A 19,937-nucleotide genomic window follows, 5' to 3' on the forward strand; every position below is an offset into this window, starting at 1 on the left:
CAATATTTGCCTTTATGGCCAACTTTTCATCCTTTTTTCCTGAATGATAGGCCAGATTTTGAAGATCAGCCATTTGAGGGCTGTCCCTTGTATCCAAGTGTAGGTGAGTCAGTGAGCTAAGAGCTTATGATCGATTCTCTCAAATGCTACTGAAAGATCTAATAGTACAAGCAGCGCTTACCTGCCACGGTCTAGCTGGTGGCAGAGGTTGTTTGTCAGGGCACCTAGTTCTGTTTCTACTCCATAGCCAGTCTGGGGTGTTGGGTTTTTAGCACTGAAAGGGTATGATTGACTAAAACTTTAGTTGGTGCCTTTGGAACTGTGGTCCTATAAAATCAGTTACCTTCCAATACATGAACAGATAATAAGAACATTTTCTTAAGCCTGCCTTTGTAGTATAGTTAATAATGATTTTATTTTGTGAGTCATACTCAGCTTGCAGCTCACAAAGTAGAGAAGGGCTGCGTGGCACATGGAATGTGCCGGACATTGGGGGAGAGGGGGTGGCAGAGCATTTCAGTGAGTCTGGAATTTTAAAATCAAAATGGGAGTATTCATTTTGACAATACTGACCTGCATTCTTTTAAGTATAGGTATATAACCCAGGTACTGGGTTGAACCTTGATTTGATGTTTGCAGAGCATACACTGTACCACTGAGCTATGGACTCTTCCATGTATTACTTTTTGGAGAGGAAAAAAATCGATGAGCTATACATGGTAGATCTTTTAATCTAATTTATAAAGTTACAAGATAAGACTTGTCACTAATGTGGGGCAAATCCCATTGTATCTCTCTGCCATGCTTGCATCACAGATATTTGTTTGATAATATTCAGTTCCATGACATCTGTACTGGCTAACTGTTTAGATTCCCTAGTATGATAATATCTTTCTCTCTTTTTTAGATATGGTTATATTGAAGAAAAAATAGTACTTCCCCGACATAATCCTTATCATCTGTGTGCTGCAAATGCCACTGGGATTTATGTTCTTCATTCAAATTCAAATGTATCTGAGCAGTATGATACATTTTGCTTCAATTCATCAGGTCGGTTTTGGTTTTTCCACATGCTACTTTGGAAAGATTTGTATTCACTTATGCAATGCCTCATTTTTTGCCAAAACAAGTTTCCATGCTATAGTTAATAAAAAGGAAGAAACCAGAGGAAAGTAGTTCAAAAGTAGATCTAATGTGTGCTGTAGCCTTTCATACTGGACAACTACCTTGTTTTGCAGGATCAAGTTTATCAACAAATCAATAGGACCTTTACCGCACAGGAGGCTCCATGCCGAGCTGCCTCCTCATGTTTGAGTTGGGACCGATTTGTGCTTTTGCGTGAGAGCTGGGGCAGCGAGGTTCTACTGTGCTGCAAGGCAGTGGGGACCTGTTTTGTTTTTTATTTTTAAGAACATGGTACTGCGTACCAACACAATACCACATTAAAAATACACATATACCCCAGACAGCTTTGCCACACTATGCAGTGTGGCAGAGCCACCTGGAGCATTTTTGTCCCTTCCAGGACGCCTTCTGTTGGGTGAGGGTGGGGAAGAGCCAGGCCAGGACAGCCTAACTGTTCCCTTCTTGATGACCAAGGCTTTACATAGACCCCGTTGCCCCCTGGGACAAAAAAGGAATGTGGAATTATCCATGTTCCCTCGCTGTGGAGCAAAAAAGGGCCTGAGTTGTGCCAGGCTTGGGATGTCCCTGGCCCAGCAGCGACATCATGTGGAACTAGGAATTTGCCCCACCACAGGACGAGCGGTGAGTCAGGGCAAATTCCTAGTGTAGAAAAGATCAGGATTTCTTTTTGCAAAAGTGTTGTAAACATTATTAGTGTATTGCAAAAGGTGACATGTCCAAAATTTTGATCTATTACAGAAGCATAATGTCACACTGTCAAGTACTATTATGGGGGAGATACCTAATTAATGAGTATAGTGCTTTAGTATCCTCATTTAAAAATTTTAAATTTATTCTAAATGTTTTATGGCAAAATCAGATTTGACCTTAGAATTACTTTCTGTGTGAATGCTTCCATGTTTTGTTAAATGTTAAATTTGTAGTTCTAAGCAGCTGCTTAACCCTTCCTACTATGCATTTGGCTGTTGAAAGAAAACAGATTTTTGGGCCTGAATCCATGTATGTTACCTTAAGAACCAATTGCCACTTGAGAGAGGTGTTTTTGATTGTGGAAGAGGCATGGGAGGAAAGGATTAAACACACCTATCTATCAGTGAGCCTTCTCTGATCTTCAAACCAGCCCCCAAGGGACTGCATATTAGCATTTAAAAAACCATAGGTTTTGCATCAAGTCTGATTTGGCCCTTATATTCTGTCTTTCCACAAGACTCAAGGTGGCTTGCAACAAAATATTAAAAATACTTTACAACAGTCCAAAGAGACCTCAAGGTCAACAGAAGGGAGCTTAGCATTAGGCCCTGCCTGGCAACTTGCTGGGAACAGGCAGTGACGTGGAAGAGCAGCTGTTTCTGATGATTTCTAAAGAAAACCGATGTCATTTCTGGGTTCTTCTTGCACGTGATGTCACAGCATTGGCCTGATGGCCGTTTATTTTCCTCCCACCACTGCTCTGAGCAGAAATGGGAAACAGGAACTAGGGGTGGAGAATCCCCTGTTACACTGAGGAGCAGCAACCTTGCTTCCAATGCATTGTCTTGAAGGCCATTCCATTATGGTCAGTATTATATTATACTAGTTTCAAAGCCCCTTTATAAAAAGGGGTTTTGAAAGGGGAGAAGGCGCGTGAGTCCAGCAGGGAGGGAACTCCCAGCAGCCGCGCTTCGCGCGACTGCTGGGGGTTCCCTCGGGCGGCAGTCTGACGCTGCGAGAGGCGCTTCGCGCCTCTCGCCGCGTCAGTCCGGGAGCAACTGCGAGCCGCGCTGTGCGCGGCTCGCAGTTGCTCAGGCTGGGAATCGGAGGGACCAATCGGCAGGCGCGAAGCGCCTGCCGATTGGTCCCTCCGATTGTCTGTCGTGAGGAAGGGTCCAACCCGGACCCAACCCGGACCCTTCCTCATCACGGACAAAGCCCACCTCTAGGGGGCTTAACGAATTATTTAGTCCGTGGCGCCCGTGGCGCCACGGGCTGTTTAAAGATGAAAAAGAAGTACCATATGTAGATTTGAAAATGGTTATAAATCTTCTACTGTGGCAATAATAAAAATAAAAAGGACCAATACGATAAAAATGTCTTAATAAAATACAGAGAATGAGTTTAATGATCTCGTTAACATAATATGTGCTTGCAAAGACTGTCAGACTTGGGGGTAAGCAAGTTCAATGAACAAGTGAATTTTTAATGTACTGGTACTCCCAAGGTAAAATCTGCCCATATGTATCCTTTAATATGCTGTAACTGATGACAGGTAATCAAATTGTAAAATGAATATTAAATACTGATTATTTATTATTATTTATCTATTATCTATATCTCAGAGTTATGCAAATCCATAGAAGACTTTATGCTTACTAAGCTTATATAACTAATATATAAATGCTTTGGGGAAATATAAAATGCAGGCTGCTGCATCATTATATATGTCTCAAGGCAGAACATTTGATTTATTGAGTTAACTTTTCTCTCACATTCAAATATTATAAACCCAATGATTTCAAGGTTAGGAATTGTATTGGAGATTTTCCATGGAAGGAATCTTGTAGAAGAATAAAAGAAGAGTTGGTTTTAATACCTCACTTTTCTCTACCCTGAAAGAGTCTCAAAATGACGTATTATTTATATAATGTTTTTATTTATTTAGACTTTTATTTCCTGCCACTCCCGGAACCAGTTCATGGCAGGTTACAAATTGTCTATAAATTAAAAACCCAATAAAACCCCATTAAAATATCAAAACAGGACATAAACATTACAGCATATGAATAAGAAAACATGGCGGTATAATCCACTACCCATTCCCCCCTAACAACATCCAATGGGGGATGTGGTAAGAGGGGAATCATAACCCCCTGATGAACCTGGTGTGCACCTTCCTCTCCCTGCAGCAGACACCCTGTGATGTAGCTGGGGCTAAGAGCACTCTGAGAGAAATATAACTGGCTGAAGATCACCTAGCTGGCTGCCAGTGTAGAATTGAACCCGATTCCCCAGATGAGCAATTAAATGTGATGCTAGCAAACCCATAGTTAATTAGGATTGCCAACAGGCCTGGGGGGGGGCATGTCTCATTTCTTTAATGTGTGGAAAGGGCAGCTGAAGTTTTCCATGGCATGGAGGTAAATGACATCATCTAGTAAGCAACACCTCAATAAGGATTTGTTAAAGAGACAGGACATTTTTCTGGGAAGTTCACAGTACTACTCCTAATTGAAATTTGGGTCTGCCCCAGTCACTTATAAATAGAACCAGTTTCTAATTTAAAAAGCTACAGGGGCAGGGGGTGCCAACTTTACTTGCATCTTTAATTTGCAGTTGGAGTTGGTCATAGTAGTAAAATAAAAATTTATATAATCCTTGGACTCCAATTACAATCCACAATTTTAGTTTGTTTTACTGCTGTTTATGGAAAATAACAAAATACTATTTCCCTCCTCAATTTTAGAAACAAGAGATTATGTTTGTGATCCTGTGAGAGAGTTGTATTCCTCTTGGCCAGATAATCGGAGCATTGTAGGTAGGTCCTGAATGTCGTACCCTTTATGTTTCCTATTTTCTGCAAAGGGATGTGGAATGGCATTGTATAGCCTGAGCTTGTCAGATCTCAGAAGCTAAGCAGGTACCTGGATGGGAGATCACCAAGGAAGACTTTGCAGAGGAAAGTTATGGAAAACCACCTCTGCTTAATCACTTGTCTTGAAAACTATGGAGTTGCCATAAATTGGCTGCAACTTTACATTTATAAACTTAGATTTAGCTGGCTTGTGTTGAGTAAGACTATTTATCTCTCACGGCCAGCTCTGTCTTGTTCTTACTGGCAGCGACTCTCTCGGGTCTCAGGTAGAAGTCTTTCACATCACTTGCTGCCACATTCTTTTAATTGGAGGTGCTGGGCAGTGGCCTTGGAACCTTCTGCATGTGAAATAGGTGGTCTGCTACTGATCTGGGAGCCCTCCTCAGTTTCTGTATACATTTTAGAATAGAATCATCTATACATGTGCATCTGTATAATAATACTTTATTGCAGCCTGATGGTATAAACTCTTAATCTCTCAATTATCCACCTGCAAGAATCAAGACTTATTAGTTTCAAGCGGATTAAAAATTGATTCAAATCTATCCATATTATTAAACTAATTACAAAATAGTTAGTTCCATGTTAATAAAACTTGCAGTGGTACATTTTGCCTCCTGGCTTTATTAGGAATGATATAGCTGCCACAGCTAACATACTGGAGGCAGTAACAAAAAGTCAGTGCAAGAGCATACTCATGTTTCTCCTTCTGCAGGGGCCAGAGTTTGTTGCTGGCATTATTATATAAAAGTACAGTTGTAGAATCATAGAATCACAGAATTGGAAAGGACCTCCAGGGTAGTGCCACATGATAAATAATGTGTGCATCTTTCCTTGCATAGTCCCATGGAATTCATATGCTTGTCCTTCATGTGCATATTAAAAACACCAGAAATTAAAAGCAGAGGCTTTTCTGAAGGCAGAAGAAACTCTTGCTTCTAAGGAAGAGTCCCTTCTCTGCCAGAAAATAACATGGTCATTAACTCAATGGAGTGGTAGGATACAACTCTGTACATGTAACATTTCAATTCAAGTTACCAACATGGACTCTTAATGATGTGATTCTTTGAGATGGGCAAAAGGAACCCTAATTTGGCTATTTGGCCATCATTAATGTATAATGTATATATGCCTCCCCTTATGCCCCTCACAGGGCACTCCACTCAGTGGGTATGAATTTGTTGATGGTCCCAGGCCCCCAGGTGGTATTCCTGGCCTCAGCCAGGGCCAGGGCCTTTTTGATCCTGGCCTCTACCTGGAGGAACGAGCTCCCAGATGAGCTGTGGGCCCTGTCAGGACTCTCTGAGTTCCGCAGGGCCTGCAAAACGGAGCTCTTCTGCCAGGTGTTTGGTTAGGGCCGGGCAGAGGAATCCCGGGATATAAAATAACTTTCCCATCAACTCTGGCCCCCAGGTCCCTGTGCACAGTATTAGACAGTGCTAAAAGTCATTGGAGGAAGGCCTCCTGTTATACATTTATTATATTACCATCTCCAGAGTTAGCTTGGCCGATTCCAATGGCTCATTACATGGAGAGGAGTTTTGTAATGTACCGCTGTTTGTATCTGGTTTGGGGAATTATTTAGTTTTCTTAATATTAATAGGATTCTATGTTTTTATATTGTGTACTGTTTTTATGACTTGTGAATCCCGCAATAAAATAAAATAAAATAAATAAATGTAGACTGTAATTAATAGCATTAATCAGGATACAGACTGATATTAGTTTATTATAATAATGTTAAATAAAATTGTAATAGATTTTTCATATACCTAAAAGAGTCAAAATAGTGAAGGAATAATAAGAATATATATTTTTAGTAGTTTCACAGTACATTTATAGTTAATAGAACAGTTGGACAAGTTTCATCATTAAATAGTTTTTTTCCCTGGAAACCCATTATTGGTATCTGTCGTGAATAGTTTAAGGCTAGTAAATTGTGCCAAGAGGCAGTTGGCGTGTATATCCTTTCACAGCCCTCTGAAGCCAGTAGTTTCCCACAGAAATCAAGTTTCACTGGACTGAGGACATGTTCCAAGGTTATTTGGGCTCTGGTGTATTTGCAAAGCTCTGCATATGACTTCTCCATGATGCTGTATGTTAGGAAAACTTTTTCTGTCCTTCTGGGCACATTTATCACATATTTGATACATTTGGCAGTTCTGGGGTCAAGAACATGCATAGAACACTTTGTGTAGTCCAGAAAGAGCTGTATTCCAAAGAAAGTCATTTACTAAGCTGTAACTTCCTATGTTGTATATGTAACCCCTTTGTTTGTGAGCCTTCTGTAATATTCTGTTAAGTAGGAGAACTTTACCTCTGCACACCTTGGTAATTTACCACTGGATAATAGCCATTATATTTAACAAGTGTAAAATGGCACATTTCTCTTTCTGACAGACATTATCAATGCTGATGGAACAAAGTACATTGGGGGAATCCGCATCACAGAACCACCACCAGTTACTGATGATGACAGTAGCATGGGCAGTGGTTCAGCAAATGACAGAGGAACAACAGATCCCAGTGTTATTAGATCTGGTGGCGTCTTCCACACCAGCTTCATTGAAGATGCTAGTCCATTTCATCCTACAGGTATTTATTTATTTGCTTTGTTTATGGCATGCACTTCTCCCCACTGAGGACCCAAAACGGCTGACTTCATTCCTCCATTTTGTCCACACAAAAATCCTTCAACATAAGGCAGACCAAGAGTACATGATTGACCGAAGGTCACCCAGTTGCAGGAAATCATGCTGGGCCCAGTTATGCAGTAGGAGACTTTAAAGCAGTTACTGGGGGATGCCTCATATTGCCCTATATCCCCTTCCCCAAATTATTGCCTCTATCACCACTTTTGGCAACCCCATATCTTCAACTTTCCTTGCTTCCTTCCCATCCACCCACCATCTTATCTTTATCGACCATCCATCTTCAGCTATATTTATTATTTTCCACTTTTTTCCAAGGTGGGAGCTAAAAGCAGCTTACATCATTCTGCACTTCTCCATTTTACCTCATAGCAACATTGTGAAATAAATTAGAATGAGAATGTGTAACTAGCCCAGAGTCATCCTATGAGCTTTCATGGCAGAGGGGTGATTCTAACCTGAGCCTTCCAGATCCTAGTCTGAAACTCTGATCACTACACCACACTGGCTTTTGTGGGATGGCTGCTGTTGAATAGTTGCAAGCAGCCAAGCCTAGGAAAGTCATGCAAGTTGCAAAGTAGTTGCTGCTGGGCCTGGCCCTGATGAAATCCCTCTCAAAGGCCAAAACAGCCCTGAAAAGAGCCTTACCACCTCCCGCCGCCCAGTGCTTTTACTGACAGAAGGCTAGAAGTCTATATGGTTGCTTAGCAATGGCCACAAGCCTCTTTCATTATTGTGGGGTTTTAACTCACCCGATGGATGGATGGATGGATGAGAGAGAGAGAGAGAGAGAGAGAGAGAATCTTTATCCATTGTTCCACTTAATATTTGTGAAACAACCTGCGGGGGCAGAACACGTCCGGGGTGTCCAAGTTGGAATAGGGCCAATCAGGGTTCCTCTACAGCTCCTGCCATCCATTCCTGAACGTTAGCCACTTTGCTCTCAGATGCGCCTCACTGCCAGAGCCAGCAGCAGGTCAGGGGAGAGGGCCCTGAACAAAGGGTGGTGGTGGATGGGGCAAACCCTCCAGGCTGCTAACGACCCCTCTCCCAGGGTTGGTAACGACCTCCGTATCATCCCACTCTGCTGACAACCTCCGTCCCGGGGCTTCTAACAACCTCCACCCCGGAGCTGCTAATGACCTCCATCCCGCCCTGTGCTAACGAATTCTGTCCTATCCCTCCCTGCTAATGAGCTCCATGCCATCCTGCCCTGCTAACGAGCTCTGTCCTGGGCCTACTGACGAGCTGGCCAGCCCCCGCCTGTGCCACTTGATCTGGCTATGAGCCGCTCCAGAGTCTGAGCAGCCCAAAGCTTCCTTAAGTGGCATGGGCCGGGGCGGGGGGAGCAGGAGGGGCCCTTTCACAGCCTGTTTTTAGGAACAGGCTTTGAAGCTAGTACATACATACATACATACATACATACATTTAAATTTCAGATCTTTCTGCAAACCTGGGATACTTTTCACATTTGTAGAAAGATCTGTCTTGTCTATTCATAGCTCCACATAAGAAGTTATCTGTTCTTATATCAGACTGATGGAACAAGTAGCCCAGCAGTGACAAATTCTATCAGTTTCAGGTACGTAGCTGTGTTGGTCTGAAGAACAAAAATTGAGTCCAGTGGCACCATTTCAGCCAAATTTTGCCTAAACAAAGGCAGCCATCATTCTGCCAGGAGCCAGAGAAGATAATTCTCCTTACCTCCTCATTCCCCAGGCCTCATTAAAAGTAGTGTGGTACATCACATATGCCAGTTCGCAGTCTGATAAGGTACAGCTAATTTTTCAGGGCAACCAAAATAACATCTGAATTCCTGCAAACCAATGTGGGTTGCTGCAGGAGTAGTGAAGAATTAAGCATGCTTTTCACATGGGATAGTACAGTGACAATGGGATATCCCCATGACAAGTTTCCTCACTTTTCCCCTGCCCTAGTCCAGTGGCAGTAGTTACCTCATACACAGATTGTTATAATTTTATCACAACATTGACAATTTTAAAAGCCCACCCTTTTGTGCCCACACAGGAACCATCCAGACTTTGCATAGCTTTTCAGTAAAAGAGTCTGAGAAAGAAAAGCTGGGGGAAACCCAGGAAGAGCATGAATGCAACATGATGATGTGGGGAAGCAGGAAATAAAATTCCATTGCTCAAGGTCATGGACCCAGGCAGTGAATTTACTGATTTCTGATCCTGCCTGCTCTGAAATATAGGTTTTTCCTGTATTTTGAACTTAAATCTTGGTTCTTATTCTAAATAGTGTTTAGCACAAAGTATTATATATTAATGGAACATTGGTTTTCCTATAGTTTGAGGGATGGCTCAGGAAATGAAATGATTACAACATTCATTCTATTTATCATGCAGATGAAGTTATCTCATTGAGCCCTGCTAATCCAGAAGACAATTTAAATCATGGTAATGAAGACCAACATCCCAGAAATACTAATGAGGGTAATATAGTACACTTCCTAAAGCATTTTTAGTGTCTGGTCAATATACAAGAATGCTGTTTAAGGATGCTTGAACACATGCTGGTCCAGCTCATACCTATTAGCTGGTTGGAAACAGGTTGACCAATTGTACCCAGAGGGTACTTGTAATGGTTGAGCATCCTCTTGGAAAAGAGTGACAAGTGGAGTACCCCAGAGATCTGTCCTGGGGCCTGTGTTGTTCAACATATTTATAAATGACTAGTTTCAAAGCCCATTTATAAAAATGGGCTTTGAAAGGGGAGAAATGGAAGGGGAAGGGAGATGCCCCGACTCCTGTCGAGAGCCGTACTCCTGGGGAGCAGTACTCCTGGGGAGCAGTACTCACCGTTTGTAGAGTCCATGGTCAGCGGCGGACGTTGGGGTGTCAGAAGGCCTCCTCCCCCGGTCAAGACTCGCGGCCTTCTCGCAGCCGCAGAAAGAGCCTTGCCGCGTCTGCGACGCGGCGAGGCTCTTCCCGGGGCCGGGAGAAGGCCAATCCCCCCCCCCCCCTACCCGGCCGAGACTTGCAGCCTTCTGCCGGCCGCAGAAAGAGAGTGGCAGGTTACAGCAGTTTACAGGAAGCAGGAGAAGATACAGATATGGAACAACAGGTGATAACAGCAATAACATTATAACACCAATAACTTTAACATGATTACAACAATAACATTAGAGAATGATGGAACTGCAAAAGAGCTTCAGCTCAACTGTTACTGGGACCTAGTGGGTTAGGCAGATTAGTAGCAGTCGTAGTAGGATGGGGGGGGGTTGGGGGCCAATTGGAAGCGATGGTTTGGGTTGACCTCAACCAAATGCCTGGTGGAGGAGCTCCCTTTTACAATCCCTGCAGAACTGCTTGGTTATGTCAGGGCCCCGATCTCCTCTGAGAGTTTGTTCTACCAGGTGGGGGCCAGAATGGAGAAAGTTCTGGCCCTGGTTGAGGTCAAGCTTACTTGGGACCAGGGACCACCAGGACGTTGGAGGTAGTAGAGTGCAAGGCTCTTTGAGGGGTGGAGGTGGAGAGGCGATCCCTCAGGTATACTGGGCCCATACCGTGTATGGCCTTAAAGGTGATAACCAAAACCTTAAGCCTGATCCGGAATTCAACCGGGAGCCAGCGCAGTTGCTGGAAGATGGGCTGGATGTGGGACCTCCGAGGTGTTGCTGTGAGGACCCTGGGAGCTGCGTTCTGGACCAATTGCAGTTTCCGGATCAAGGATAAGAGCAGGCCAGCATAAAGTGAGTTGCAGAAGTATGTATATGGTAGTTATAGCATGTGTGTATGCTTGAGTCTAACTCAGTAAAACTTCCCTAAGTAGACAATAATTTCTTATTCAAATTTGGCTAATCATTTACATGTCTGAATTTGTTTAGGGTACTTTTTCTTTGAAAATTATTACATGAGCATTAATATATTCCTGAAGAGCTAAGATTGATGCCATACTATTGCCTGGCTCTAATTAGTCAGTTTTGCAAGATTGGCCAAATGTGCTAACAGCTTCATTTTTTACTCAGTGTATAGTACTGTGTCAACATTTTTGATAAAAAGATTTTAAGGATGATTTTATAGTTGTATGTATCATTTTGAGCAGATTATCAAGGTCATCACTATTTATACCTGCATAATGTATACACATCTACACCAGTTGAGTTTAAGATTTTGTGATATGAGTGTGTTTGTATAATTATAACAGAGATATCGAGATATATAGTTCGGTGCAAACTTAAATGGACTCTGTGGAATGGTAGAGGACAGGAAGGCCTGGAAGATCATTGTCCATGGGGTCGCGATGGGTCGGACATGACTTTGCACCTAGCAACAACAACAACATTGAGATATATGCATGTTCTCAGAGCCATTGTCAAGGAGATGTTTATATTCTTCCTGAGAATTGTGTTAATACGAATTATTAGTAAGGGGTCATGTTTCCCTTTTGCTCTTAGAGGCAACTTTATGCAATGGCCAAACCTGTTGTTTAAATCTGGCTTTCTTTGCCTGTCGTAGAAGTGTGTTTCTATTTATCCCTTGGTTTGGTAGGTTAGCATTGTACTTTTATTGAAAAACTGCTTTGAGGATTTTTCGTAGACTTCCTTTTAGAAGTCATGTTACATTAGTATTATTAATGGAGTATATTATTTTTCATACCTATATAGACATTTCATTGAATGGTTACACAGACTAGAACAGCTTGCCTTGCTTCTTAAATGTAGGGAAATATAATTTCATTCTAAGTTACTTATGTGGTACAATGTTGAGGAAAATTGTAATTGGAAGAAGAAAATGTGATGGTGGCCACATTCCTTTATGCGGTCTGTATCTTAACATGGAAATAACATACAGAGAGATTCCATCGAGATAGCTGCAGCAGCCATTCACAAGGATGGTGAAATGATGGTTTGATATACAGATGTGCAAAACTCTTTTCTTTCTTATATGGACATTTCTGCCTTTATATATGATGACATCAGATTTTGAGACATTTATCCCTAAAAGCAAATATGCCTTTGAAGGACTGTTGTATATTGAATGTGTATTGTCTTATATGACTGAATAATTCAAAAACAGACAGTAGTTCACATTGGCATCCTGGTTGTATGCACCTCTAGTTTAACTGCATAAAAATGTGTTGATCTGTGGGGAGTGGGATTCTGGAAACCCCAAATTATATGTATTCACAGCATCTGTAATTTGTATTATTGCTTTGCTTCTTTTTTGCAAATACAGGGACAACACAAATTAGCCACAGCTTTATTAACCAACACTAGCTGAGGGTTGGCCTGGCACGAGGTGTAAAGTAACCCTTGTGCAGTTGTCCAGCTGCTAACCCAGGTTCAAGGTACTCCCTGGATCCACCTCCCTCCCAGCCAGGAGAAAAGGATCCCTTGCCCCTTGATACCCTCCTCCAGGATGAGGCCAGTAGATGGTTACTGGGCATCCACCTCAGTCAACCATCCCTTCCTCCTGGCTCCGAGCCCCTCACCTACCCAGCCTGGTAACACTGCGCTTGGTGTTAGCCGATCTCTTACACAGACCCCCAGGATCCCAGCAAGTAGACTGGTCCCTGGACAAATACTCCACCTTGTGCCCCTATTCTGCCGCTGTGATGATTTAACAGCCCAACCAAAAAAACAGGGTGGGAGGGTGAGACGCTGTCTCCTGGCTCTCTCATGGCAAAAGGGGTAATCTCTCACATGGGGCACCTTAAAATGGTGCCTCCTAGAGCCCGCCCCTACTGCCATCACCTGAGCGCGCCCATATAGTGCGCCCTCGCTCCCTGCCAGGCCAAATGCAGCCACGTCTTTTTGGCCCTGCCCACCCAACGCAGCAACAGTGGCCCCTGGTAAGTTCACCGGCCACTTTTAATCTAATTACTCATACATTATGTGGATCATTAAAGCTTTCTTAAACAGCAAGTACTAAGCTACAGTTGCCAATTCTGGCTTAGAACATTCCTTGAGATTTGGGACAGTCTTAGTGGAGGGGAGAGTTGTGATCAGCAGGGGCTGCCATTGTCTCCAAGGAAATGATCTCTGTACTCTAGAGATCAGTTGTAAGGCCCAAGAGGTTGAGGTTGATAACCCAAACTACAGCTACTTGAACTACATGCTTGGCTTTTTCTTCCCAAATCTGTTCAGTATCTACATCCAGGGTCATCATTATCCTTTGAATCTATGCTAATGTGGTGGTACAATCAATATCTTTGTCTCCCTCTAAGCTTGTTCTGCTTTTGGTGCGCTAATGTTGCTTGTGCTGGTCCACCACTTGGAAAATGTACTTCTCATGCTCAAGATGTTCCTTTTGGCAATTGTTGTTTTGCCAGTTACCTAGATTTTAACCAAGGCTAAAACTTAATCTGACAGAACTTTATGCTGTGTTGCTTTCTTGGGAATTAATGTATCTGCCCTATACTTCACAGTTAATATGAGAAAATAATGAAAGCTTGGGATTTGCGTCTCCTTCTCCTCCATTCCCACCTCAAGTGATGTCATCATAGATACATATCAACTCCTCCTACTATCTGCCTCTCGTCCCACCCTCTCCCCTCTGTTTTTTTATTGAACATGATCACATTACAATGCAAATTTGCAATAACAATAGTGTGCACTCCAGAAAGTTAACCTTAAGTTAAAAATATATTCTTCCCATCCACCAGCATTTTCCCCTCCATCATCTAAACATACTTTTAAGGTTTAAAAGGGCACATTGTAACTTTTGTGCAGATAAACTGTTGTATAATGGTGGCCAATGTACTTTATCTTCATGCATGCATGGTGATTGAACGCACATCAACACAGGAATCCCCTCTCCTTGCTTGGGTGATTCAAGTGCCATGGGAATCAAGGGATGGTGGGGTGCGATACTTTAAAAATTATTTTTGATTACATTACAGTGCAAGTGCATTACTGCACATGTTCAGACCCAAGGAAGGGGGGGGGAGGCATGACTCTCTCAATGAAAATGAAAAATACTTGGCAGCCTTGGTGTCCTGAACTATGACAGGAGAAAACCACAGATACATAATGCCAGGCATAGATTCAGAGTCCACATTTATAATCCAAAACAGTAAAAACATCCTGGCAAATCATAACTGCAGAATCAGTTTGGAGGTTCTCTTAACAAAAGTCATCAATCTTTTGATACAAATTTTTTTGACACGGTTGTATCATCAACTTTTTTGCCAAATGATAGCATGGTTAGGAAGATATTTAAGGGGATTATATCTGTCTAAGCAATCTACCTAAATCATTATCATTTAAGGTGATTGTAAGCCTAAGAAATAAATGAAAATATTGTGGGAGCTGATGGGATGTTTCTGTGGGAAACTTAACATGGTCACATCCCATTTGATCTTACAAGACAACATTAAACAAGTTTGTACTTCGAAAATTCTCAAATTAGCCATCTAGCCTCTAATTAAAAACTTCCAAAGAAGGGGAATCCACCACCTCTCAAGGAAGCCTGTTCCACTGAGGAACTGCTCTGACTGTCAGGAACTTCTTTGAGACTGATTATGCACGGGACAGAATCCCCGGGTTGGCAGCAAAAGGGCTGCAGGGCTTATCCCCAATTATGCCCGACGTCACCGCCATCTCAGGCGCTGATGAGCCCTGGTCCAACTCAGGCCCTTGGATGCCCCGTTGTAAGGAAACCCAGAGTCTTCCATGTTCCCTGAGATGTCGCAGGTGCCATCAGTACCTAGGGTGGGCCAGTGCTGTGTGTAATCAACCTATGACCTATGGTGTCCCTGCAGGGACACCATACACCCTTACCAGGTCTGCAGAGCTGGAGGGGGCATTCTCCTACCCCCACCTAGGTGGGGGAGTGGCATGCCACTCCCCTGCCATAGTGTGGTGGGGCCCCTGCCACCTGCCACTGCCGTGAAGTGTACCTTGTGCTTCTAGCCCCGCGATGTGCCTGTGTGGCTGTTACAGCAGGGCAGACCACCTACACTCCCTTATGTATACGTGGGGAATGGCGGGGTATCCCACCCCACCACAACAGCACAGAAGTAGCCTGGTGCGGCTGCTGCCGTGCATAATTGGTCAGAGATGTTAAGCCGAAAATTGTTTCGAATTAATTTCATCCCATTGGTTTTGGTCTGACCCTCTGTGGCCACAGAAAACAACTGCTCCATTTCCTATGTGACTATGTGCAACACATATTCTTCATGTTCTTCACAAAGGACCAATGGTTAAAGATCAGTCATATCACCTCTAATCGAGTACTTAAAGATGGCTATCATATTATGTCTTAAACTTCCACTACTTGAGAAATGTTTATTTAAAAAATCTTTCTAAAGATGGACAAGAGTTTTGACAGTTTTTTTCCTTTCTTCAGTGACTAAACAATACATCTATTCTCTATTTATCAGTGTGTTATGGACACAATATTTATCTGCAAGATAAAAGTAGTTGCTTTAAATTTTATGTACTTCACTGTAAATCCTCAAGATCCAAATATATGAATGGTATACCGACAATGAATAGCATCAGGGGGGCACTGTGGGTGTATTTGCTCCTTGAAATACAAATCTTAATGAACCCAATTGCAGTCCTAAAATGAAATTATTCATATTTGGTGTATCTCTTGGGTGTTCATATCTAAATACAAAAAAGATTATAAGGAACAATAATTATACCAGAATTTAACCAAAGAAAAAGCCTTTCAAAATTGCTAACTTTATCTCTTCTTTCAGTTTATTTGGCATTCTTACATTGTTTTAGGCTTGATGTTGTTCAGGTTGGTGCATGCTCCTTTTCTGTGCAATAAGCTACCTTTGTGTTTGGATTTTAAAAGTTCCTATATGGATTTTGGTAAATTTTCCATTGTTTCCAAAATAACAGATCAGATTGCTGTTAGAAGTTGTTGCCAGGGAATGCTCTTGGAACCAACCCTGCTCTCTTGAATTAAGAGCCAAACACATGGATTTTAAAGCCCTTTCTCCTTTCCTCATACTGTTGACATACCAGATGGTTTACATAGGAAGTTGTTGACGAACAGTAGTCTAGTTAGGAAATATTAGCTCAACAAATAAAAAGATCTCACCTCATTCAGTCATTGCCTGAAGAGCTGCCTCATGACAGTTTGCATGAAGAAACCTCTACTCACTAGATTTACTCCAAGCAGTGGCCCAGTATTGGATACAGTGAGGTGCAGCAGCCCACTGAAGCACTTGGGATAAAACTTTTGTTTTGGTTATTATTATTTCTTATAAAAATGTTGTGACATCAGAAATAGCAAAGTAACTGTGAAAGGCATTAACTCACTTCAGTAGAAGCATTATATATATGTTCTGACTTTTAAATGGCCACATAATAAGGCTGGTACCAATGAGAAGAGAGCCTGACCTGCCAGTCAGTCAACTGGTTCCCTAAACCCCAGACTCTGAGAAGCACCCTGGAGTTCCTATCCATTCCCAGCCATTCCCTGCCTCTCAGAATCCTGCTCTACCTTCGAAGAAACATTTTGTGGAAGAGCCAAAGGGCACCGACCTCAGTTGGCTACCTCCAGGTCCCCTGGCCAAGGGTCTGTTTAAGCCTACTCAGCCGGGTCGGCTTCCCCGTTGCTGTGCCACCTCTTGGGAGGTCCCACCAAACCTCCAGGGGCTCCTGTATGCAGACAGGGTCCCTGCCAACAGGCTCTTTCTCATGGCAAACCCCCATAGCTGTAACAATAAAATTCAATGTGCAAACCAACACAGTCATCAGAAAACAGGATGGGAGGGAAGCTGTCCACTGAAGAGCCAGGGTCAAAGAGGCGGAGGCTGAGCATGTGGCACCTTAAATAGGTCCGCTCAGGTTCCACCCCCTGCCAAGCTGTAGGAGCGTGCTGCCACCAAGCTTGCACATGGGCCTGCCTTGCAGCCGACCCCACACCATGTCAACATGCAGCCTTGATGAGTCTCGGCCATGCTATTCTGCTCACTATATTTAGACCTCTTAGTGGTAGCTCTCTGCTTAATTTTAAATAGATATGACTTTTAGTGTTGCCAGTCCCCAGTTAGGGCCTGAGGATCCACTGATTTGAAGCCTCTCCCCCTATTTTAGGGCTCTCAGAAACTGGGGGGACTTACCAGGCACTGGGAGGGAAGAAGCAGGAAGTAAACACAATGTGCTTCTGTCACCTGGCATGTTACCACTTCCAGGGTTCTTTGAAGCCTGAGAAATATTTCTGGGATTCTTCGACAGAAGGTTAAAAAAGGCTGTTCTATGGTTAAAAAAAAACAAACTAATTCTACGCATTTTTACCCCAAAACTAGAGCATCATGACTTCCAGGTGACATCAGTACATTGTGTTAATTTTCATCCCCCCCCCCTGCTTCCAGAATGCATTCTCCCCACACCCCATGGCAGCTACCAGGGACCTGGCAACTCTAATGTCTTCTATTTCTACACATATATTCTTCATATTCTTCACAAAGGACCAGTGGTTGGTTTGCCAGAACATAACAAATGCCAACTTTTGCTCCCATAGAACTATCCTTGCCCTACTCCAGTCACATAAATGCACATCTCTGTGGTTGTGCAAAGCGTGCCATCCACCACATGATCAAGTGACTTGAAATGTAAATACAACTTCTCCATTCTCCTTCCTGCCAGGACTGTCCCTATTCAGATAATATTATTTATTTTGTCCAATGGAAATCATTTTGGAGATGCTTCCCAAAAAAGCTCCCCTGGAACCTTGGATATCTGAGAACTTGGATTGGGTTTTCCCCCCCTCCCACTATCATTCATAAGACTTTATGGCTTCAGGATGTTATAATGACTGAAGAGAATATCAAGTGATTGCCTCAAGCCCAGCTGCCTACAGTTTCCTTTGAAAACAGAATAGCACATTGATAAGAGAAGTGAAAAAAATTAGATGGTATTTATTTCAGAAAAAAATGTTATGTATATGGTGTGCACAAAAAAAGTATACAATAGGTTTGTGTCATCAGATTGTTCTGAAAAAAGTTAAGAGTAAGAAAGCTCTGGATTTGAGGATTTCTTAAGTGGAACAATAGTTGTGATGAAAAGCATTACCTGTTTAATCCTAGTAAGAACTAACTCTAGTCCTTTATGCACTGTTGTGGTGAAAGCCTGCAGAAGTGTCTCAGTAAATGGTACCTCCTATAGCAGTGGTTCTCAACCCTCCTAATGCGTTTAATATAGTTCCCCATGTTGTGGTGAGCCATGCTCTATTTCGATCTACCCTACAAGGCTGTTGTGTAGGTGGCACCCTCCCCCAGCTCCTTGCCCTGCCGTGGCCCCCTGTGAAAGGGTTGTTTGACCCCCAAAGGAGTCCCGACCCCCAGGTTGAGAACCACTGTCCCAAGTTGGAGGAGCAGTATGTAATTTTGGGGAGGTACCATACAATTGAAAAATATTAACATTTCAAATAAGTTTATAATGAGGGTTTTTTTCCTGGATACAGTGTAACAGCTTTGCATTACATTCATACAATGCAAAAGCAATGAGCATTACTTGTTTACAGGTATAGGAATCAGCATATTTAACATTTGATTAATGCTCTTTTATATTGGCTGGGCTTCACATCATTCTGATCATTTCTGAAGTTCACTCATGGGCATGATTCAGTTTTGGTAGACGTTATGAACAGCATTCCTGGCAGTTTTCTGAGCCCTAGCGATGCCTGAATGTAATACTGTCAGTTTTATTTGTGGTCAATATGTTCATGTGTGCTTCTTCAAAACATTTGCACCAATTCCTCTGTCCCTACTTAATCCCACACCATTTTCAGGAGTTTTCCTGTCCTTAGGAGTCCCTTGTGGGGGTATATGAAAGGAAGAAGGTAGAGGAGTTCTGCTCATGAACACAATAGCAATGAACACGTATGTGTAAACTGCTCATTAAAATATCAGTTCATTATACAGGATTTCTCTGAAATTTCTGATAAATTCTTGAAGTATATTTATGAACATTGACCGTGATGGTGATGGTATCTCAATTATTCGCCAATATAAATCCAATCATTGTTACAACAGCTGTGGTCTCCACCAGTTATGTCAAACATGAAGATTCAACCCGTGATTCATTGATACATGTTGTACACTCTGGATGGAACAATGAAGGCAGATATTCAGCAAATAACACAAGGAATGATACACTACCTGGAACTGTTTCTCCAGGTGATGGTGAACGTTATTCTACAGGTACCAGTATAAGCGATTAAGCACAATATTGAAAGTACTGCCTGCTTCAGAGTAGTGTAAAAATGTTAAATTCTAAAACTTAAGTTAAGCAATGGAAGCACTTTCTAGTTCTTATTGGTACTACATCTGCAATTAATATACTTTTTTTTAAATAAGGAAAGCAGATGCTGAAATGCATATTTGATGGCATTATTTCCAGATGCATTCTGCTTCATGGTTACCAAACCATGAAACCAAAAGCTCAAATATTTTGGCTTCGACTAAGCAAGAGTGAATCATAAAGTACCAATCTGAATTTATTTTGGTCACATAACTCTGTTGAAGTTTGCAGAAGTTCTGAAGTAGCATGTCATCTGTGTCCAACCATATCTTAAATTTTAAAAGTGCTTTCAAATGTCACAAAATCACAAAACTTAACCCTTTGCTAAACTCACAGCCAC

At 42.3% G+C, this 19,937-nt stretch overlaps 1 protein-coding gene across 15 annotated transcripts in view; it reads left to right on the forward strand.

Moving 5' to 3' along the window:
* CD44 (CD44 molecule (IN blood group)) overlaps window positions 1–19,937 on the forward strand; it is a 108,241-nt gene that overhangs the window by 55,149 nt on the left and 33,155 nt on the right. For 13 of the 15 annotated variants that reach the window (XM_077322155.1, XM_077322156.1, XM_077322165.1 and 10 more), the window contains exons 3-7: window positions 908–1,050; window positions 4,586–4,657; window positions 7,115–7,309; window positions 9,735–9,821; window positions 19,330–19,497. In XM_077322155.1, the coding sequence (XP_077178270.1) occupies window positions 908–1,050; window positions 4,586–4,657; window positions 7,115–7,309; window positions 9,735–9,821; window positions 19,330–19,497 (665 nt within the window). The remainder of the gene's footprint in view (window positions 1–907; window positions 1,051–4,585; window positions 4,658–7,114; window positions 7,310–9,734; window positions 9,822–19,329; window positions 19,498–19,937) is intronic. The other 2 variants (XM_077322158.1, XM_077322157.1) reach the window with 2 other exon arrangements.

This window comes from Paroedura picta, chromosome 2 (genome assembly GCF_049243985.1).
Source record: "Paroedura picta isolate Pp20150507F chromosome 2, Ppicta_v3.0, whole genome shotgun sequence".
Taxonomy (NCBI): Eukaryota; Metazoa; Chordata; class Lepidosauria; order Squamata; family Gekkonidae; genus Paroedura; species Paroedura picta.